The sequence below is a fragment of the Theobroma umbraticum genome, unplaced genomic scaffold (genome assembly GCF_002168275.2).
Source record: "Theobroma umbraticum cultivar Fairchild unplaced genomic scaffold, ASM216827v3 scaffold_30.0, whole genome shotgun sequence".
NCBI classification, from domain to species: Eukaryota; Viridiplantae; Streptophyta; class Magnoliopsida; order Malvales; family Malvaceae; genus Theobroma; species Theobroma umbraticum.
The window spans coordinates 7,525,863-7,532,881 of record NW_018397254.1 but is presented as its reverse complement, the minus strand read 5'-3'; the positions used below and the strand labels follow the sequence as shown (position 1 = coordinate 7,532,881).

The window sequence follows — 7,019 nt, the reverse complement described above, 5'->3', positions numbered from 1 at the left end:
TGTGGAAGAAAACATAAAGAATCCAAAATTTCTACCTGACTCCACCCATTTGCTCAGAAATCCACCCAGAAACATTTAACTTTGCATCCATCCTAGCTGCTGCAATTCCATGACCACTGCCTCTCAATCGGTTCTGGAAATGAATATAAACCATTAGACTAAATTAAGTTTCAGTTCTAGAATTTCCACAGAATCCCCTCTAAGAAATCCAAAATATATACCTCCATTCTTGCTTTGCTTTGGGATACAAACTGCTTGAACCGTTGTTGGTCTGTAAATTGTACTTCTTGAAGAACACAATTTATCTACAATTGAATGACATGAAAAAACCCTTTGGACAATCAAACTTTTGATGGGAACATATTTTCCAAAAACAAACTATAATCAGCAGAAAGCAATCAATCTACAATTTGTTGAACCATTTTTGGTACACAAACTGAAATGTAGCAACAATATATCACATCTATTCACAAAATCAGAAAAGAAAGATATACCAGATTAAATAGGTCATCAGCACGCCCAGCCATTGATTTGCCTCGAACTATTATATGGCTGCAGGGATCTTCCTTGCCTTGTATAGATGACGTGAATGGATAAACTGAAATTCCTCCAGTTTTCCTTCCAATCAATTGATTAAGTTGCACAAAGGATAAGTCTTTTGTACCCATCTCCAGTAATGACTGACTGCCAAAGTTTATGCGGAAATAGAAATGTGAGATGCTGTTGATAGCTCTTTTAAACAAATAAAATTAAAAAAAAAAAGAAGTCAGTCATAACTTATTTGCATTACAACTATTATGTTCTAAAAACTGATTTCAGAGAAGACACTTCCTTCTCTCATATATTAAAAGAGCGACTTATAGAGCAAATAGCTGCTAAAGGTCAAGCTATAGATTGACTAAAGATGGTATTTTCTAACAGAAAGTTTGTAAAGAGGTTTTTGGTTATGGAAATGAATGCCAATAAATTTCACCTAACTAGGCAGAACGGCTACTTGAAGTTTAGGTGCTTTATAAGGATAACACTGATTACCAAGCAATTGGAATGTGAAAAGTATGGTGATTTGCAGAAAAAGAGTATTGAAGGAGGACCCTAATATCTAAAATGATGCTACAACATATAAAATTGCCCTTCTGTTTAGAAGAAAAGATTTACATTAAACATCCAAAAGCCGATGCACACTGATCACAGCTACATCATAAGCGGTAAGAGACTTACAAAGGAATTCAAATAATGATATGCAATTTAGCAAACTATGTGGTAGATAAAAAGGAAAACACCACCATTGTTTAAACAAAGCCAGTGAATTTGAAATATCTTGTCTCAGTTTAATCTTGAAAATAACTTAATACGTTTAGAACAAAAAACAAATAGGAGAGAACAGCCTTCATAACAAGAAAAAGAAAACTAGCTTTCAAGGCAAGGTCCATCTCACCAGAACAGTGGTACTAGAGGAAGAAGTTCTTGCTTCAGTGAACTCATATCAAAAACAATTTCAGTGTAAAGGACATCATTTGTGAAGAGATCATGCTGCAGAACCTTTACACCATTGATATCTCCAACCTACACACAGATGTACAGAAACGTAGCACACACAAAGCTGAAAGAGAACATTTAGGGGAAGAGATGGGCATTAGGCTTTATGCTAACCTCTGTGGGAACACATATTGGTTCCTTGGGAATATCATATAAAGATAGGCTTGGAACACTTCTCAAGGCTTCTGGAGGGTCAGGAGTTTCTTGTTTGAGTTTCAGCTCCTGAGTAGCACGTGCTAGCTCCGCTAGATCTTCTTCTGTCATGCTGGCTTTAACTTTATTCAAAATTTCTTTTTCGGCTGCTTCATCACGAGAAGATTTCTCCGGATCAGGCTGACAGAAAAGAAGTTCATTGGTTTCTGCTTAGTTACTGTAAAGAATTAAGTAAACATGGGAAGGGAAGTTTTGGGTTAGAGAAATACCTGCATTTCTATGGTAACACAATGGGGATTGTTCAAGATGAATTTCTCTATTAAAGGAGAGAAAACAGCCTTGGAGCCTTCCTCAGCTATTCTGGCTTTCAGGATCATTAAAGGTTTCTCATATTTCAATGGCTCAAAAGGATCCATATCATATATCCACTTACCCTATAAAGTAAAAGCACGATAAAATCATACATTTACAAAGCCAACAAAAAAAAAAATGAGACAATGGACAATATTCTAAAATTTAAATTAATCTAGGAATGAAAAACTTACAATGGAGCGAAGCATCAGAGACAAGCCACGAGGAAACGACCCAGTATTGTTCTCTCTGAGTGAAAACTCAATCGTATTCATAGATGCCTCCACAGCATCCGTGTCAAAACCTTCTTCTGCTAGCTTTTTAATAGAACTCATTATTAATTCTTCTACTTTTGGGATGTCATCTTCAGAAACTCCCTTCAAGCCAATGCTAAACTGAGGCTGAAGAAGTTCATCTTCCACCCCGCCACCAATAATGGCATCTCCAAGACCACTTTCGAGCAACACTTTCCTCAAGGGAGATGCAGGAGTTCCCAGCATAAGATGATCCAAAAACCCAAGGGTAAGTTCAGTTTGCAAGTCCAAGGGTTTATCAGAGAGCAACCAATTAAGGCATACCATGTGCTTCTTCTTCAAATCACCACCTTCACCAACAGGGTATTTCTCAACAATCCTGACAGGTTCTGAGAAAAGCTTCTGTGGTTCAACTTTTGATTCATCTGGAGCTGTGCTTGTGTCAAACATATCTAGATATTCTGAGATAGAAAGAGTAAAATGTTACAGTTTAAATATAATATAACAATCAGTAAGACCACAAAAATAAACAAATGACATAAATATAATGGGAAAAGACCAAGAAAGGCTTCTCAAACAAGCATTATATATCTATAAACTGGAGAAGAGAAAATGTAGTGATACTTCGTCTAACTGTCTGATTTGCAGAGGAAAAGGAAATGGAAAGAAAAAAGCTGTTTTATACTGAATTTCAGTCTAAGAACTTAAATATAGTACATAGTTATACCCAAACAATTAAAAGATTACAGTACTTTATTGTGCTGAAGAAGATGCAATAAAACTACCTACTGCATAACCAATTTATATTATGGGGCATCATTTTGTCATTTAATCAGCCAAGCTGGCAACAATTTCAAAGCCTATTCTTTCTTCTGAGGTTTCCAGTCTCTATAATATCCTTATATGCAATTCTATTCTGCATCACTTCCCTTTTGAACAGAGTCACCACATATTTCAAGGGAGATAAGGGGTTATCTATTAAGGAAAAGTGCCATCCATACATGAATAACAACTGCAATAGTCATTTATTACCGCTTAGGATACGCAAGCGTTCAATTGGATCATCATCTCCATAAAACCATATCCTAGCATTGCTGGGATGGTAATATTTGCAGTGAAATTCCTGTTATTTGGTTCACAAAATGAGAGAAACCATATTTACCATCAGCAATACCAATAACCACTAAAGCAACAGACATAAGCACATTAATCCATAATCTACATGCATGAGTACCTATGAATACACAGATGAACCAGAATAAAGCATACGCCCAAACACACACCATGCTCAGTGAAAAAGACCAAGAGTCTTGCCTTGTAACCAACAGAAGTTGAAACATAAAACTAAATGCAAGAGACATCATAAGCCATATCATTTTGGAACTATGAACTAGAGGCTAATAAGAATTGCATTTACCACAAGCTTAATAAAAAGTTCATGTAAACAAACCAACAGTACTCATATGCAATAAGTGTTTGTAAAACATTCCATTTTCAAATCCTATTAAGTCTCAGTCTGCATCTCCAAGACATTGAAGTAGGCATTATAGACCTCCCAAATTCAACAATTAAAATGCATTTCCTGGTTAGAAATAAAGTTCTTTGCAAAAAAATAAGTTTCACTTTGAGAAAAAAATGATCCCAAAAAAAAAAAAAAGGCTTTTCCATAGCTTTGTTAGCACTAAGTTAGAATGATGTAGTCTAGGTTTCAAACGTAACAAGTTGTACTTTTACCAAGATAAAATGCCTAATCAGTCATCACACACCTTTAGAAGATCAAAACATTAAAACATGTCTACCAAAGTAATTAATGCAGCCTACCTTAAATTCCTCAAATGTCAGCTTGGGAATAACTTGCGGATCACCTCCACTGTCAACGCCATAGGTATTGTCTGGAAAGAGAGCCTGCACAGAAGTTACATGAAACAGTTGTAAATGGAAAAGCAAAGTTCCCTAGCTATGTATCATTAATGTATGTGTTATGCTGCATTCCTGCACACAACCATGCATGTGAGAGAAGGGGAGAGGGGCAGGAGCTTCTTAAATTAGCCATGAGAGTTTAAATACTCAAATCATCAGCAGCATCTCAAAAATATATAGACTGCTGATTAATATATAAACACTATATTACAGAATGTAAGAAAAATGCATAAATAAGCAAGAAAAGAAAGGAAAACTTACCCGCTGAGCAGTGCGCCCTAATAAATTATCAGGCTGGGAATAGACACCTTTCATCTCATTGAAAACAACTCCTACAAGAAAACACAAAGGAAAAAGAAAATGTTGTCAAGAGTAATGAAGGGACCAGCACATTCCTGAGGGCTAAAGAATGTTTGACACACAAGCAGAGGATTCCAGAGGCCAAAGGCGTGAGTGTATAAGCATACACACCTTTATAAGTTATATCTTCTGAAGTCTCATTGAGCTCATAGTGCCAACCCTCCTGTTGAAAAGTTTGGAAGTCCTCAATGCATTTGGGGAAGAAGACAGCATCCAAGTATACATCAACAAGATTGTAAAAATCCTGTTCAGAAAATAAAACGAAGTCAAAAACTGAAAAATTAATAACATTAAACATTTCATTCTCACAACACACTAACTAATTTCTCCTTCAAATTCATGTTTGCACATGTGTGCATGAGTGTTGGGGGGTTCAGGGAAGGAGATCCAATTGGTGCTATCTTGCATACTACTGTGTATCAGGCTGCCCTCTCTTTTGCAATTTCTCAATATAATCAGATGCAAAAGTTTTACCTTTGCATTGGTGGAAGCAACTGGATAGCAAGTCCTGTCAGGATATGTGAATGCATTCAGAAAAGTGTGCAAGCTCCCTTTTAACAATTCAACAAATGGTTCCTTCAATGGATACTTTCTCGAGCCACATAGTACACTGTGTTCCAAGATGTGAGGAATCCCGGTGGAATCCTTCCTGCATTGGCACATAGGAAATCATAAGAACACATCCAACTATCAATTCCAATCATCACATAAAAGTCTTCTAAATGCCGAACATCATTATTCGGCTACTGAATCCAAGCACTCCACCATTACCAATTCAAATTCAGAATTAACCATGAAAGAAACCATTTTTCAAAACATAAATAACAGACAATAGTAAATTTAGAATGTGTAATATACTAAGCTGAAGCTTAATTAATTCTATACAGGGAATTTGTAAAAAAACGAAGAACTTACGGTGGAGTTCGAAAAACAATTCCGAAAACCTTATTCTCGTCATCGTTTGAAACGGACATGACCTCGGCACCAGTTTTTTTATGCTTGAAAAGAACAGCTTTTGATTTACACTCTCCAATGAACTCTTCCGATACTTTCTCGAATCCAAGCTTCTCCGCAACTTCATCATCAACTCCAGCAATATCTAACCAAGAAGGAAAGCCAAAACTCGTTTTAATTCATCTAACTTAGATTACAAGAACAATAGAAAAAGAAGAACATATTACCTGGATAAGGCTGTGTAGGAGAGGCGACGGCGCGTGGGGATAAAGAAGTGAAATGTTTGTTGCTATAAGTGAAGCGAAGAGAGGAGCGAGAAGAAGCTACGGAGAGTGACCTCCAGTTGTTGCGTCGAATAAGGGAGCGATTGGGAATGAGACGGCGCTGATACCGTGCGGCGGCTGAGACGGTGGATGATTTGGATAGAAATGAGCGAGAGTGTTTGGGAGCCGAGAAGAGGAACTTGTTGCAGGCGAGAGAGGAACAGGAGAGCGAGCGGAGAAGCGCTGTTCTTTCCATTGGTGATTTCCTTTACTGGAAAGATGGTAGTACTATATTAATTATTTGGTGGGATTTTTTTTTTCCTTTTTCAGAAACCCTGGCCTAAGTTGGGGGTTTATATTAGGAGGGAAAATAAAATATCACAAGGTTGCTTGAATACTCTGAAGTCTGAACCGTTGGTTAATTCTTGCCCAGAAATATTACGACAGACAGGAATAAATAAATAAAATCCAAAAATACAAATAAATACAGAAACACAATTTTTCTCTTTTCTTGGAGCAAAAGTGAGAAATGTTTCTCTCTTGTTCATCGGCCAAGTCATTTTGCCAAAATTTTCTATTTTTGAAAATGGTTTCTTCTTTTTTTCTTCTTTTTTAATCTTCTATTGGACACTTGGACACGAAAGAAAGGTCAAACACGTCATATTTAGATTATACAAATCTTATTTTAAATGAATTAAATTTTATATTTATAAATAAATTTTTTTATTTAATAAATATTTTCTGAATTCTCCTATGTCTCAAAAAAATATTTTTTAAATTGAAAATATAAATTTTTGATAAGAAATATTAAAACTTATTCAATTTTCTATTAATATGAAATCTACATTAATTCAAGTTACTATATAAGTGAAAAACTCTATACAACGAGAGAGTTGCCCCCTCTTATAAATTAAGTGGATAAAATGGTCACGCAATTTATATCAAAAAAAGATAATATAAACTTTTTTTCATTTAATAAATATATTTTCGAATTAAAAATGTAAGCAGGAACGTCAAGCTCCACATCCATTACGTTCAATCCCCCAATAAAATGAAAATGGGTTTAGATGGGCTTGAACAGTGATCCCTTGATACTGGCCCACGGACCAGCTATTGTTCGTCCGTAATTGGGAAGTGGTCCACTCCCAAAAAGGAAGTAAAAACGGAGCTCAAGCCTTCACAAAAAAGAGAAAAAATAATACCAACTCTTTGACTGGCTATTGGTTGT

General features: G+C 35.9%; 1 protein-coding gene across 1 annotated transcript; it reads right to left on the bottom strand.

Annotated features, from left to right (window-relative positions):
- Positions 1-31: 31 nt before the first annotated feature.
- LOC110411183 (presequence protease 2, chloroplastic/mitochondrial-like) lies at positions 32-6,325 on the bottom strand. Its single transcript, XM_021421229.2, has 14 exons — positions 5,756-6,325; positions 5,490-5,673; positions 5,049-5,223; positions 4,686-4,818; positions 4,476-4,546; positions 4,116-4,199; positions 3,327-3,417; positions 2,235-2,755; positions 1,959-2,123; positions 1,651-1,869; positions 1,436-1,563; positions 495-684; positions 222-305; positions 32-133 (listed from the first exon to the last, which is right to left on the bottom strand). Exons 1-14 carry the CDS (start codon positions 6,045-6,047, stop codon positions 32-34), a joined length of 2,439 nt encoding a protein of 812 aa, XP_021276904.1. The 5' UTR covers positions 6,048-6,325.
- Positions 6,326-7,019: the final 694 nt, after the last annotated feature.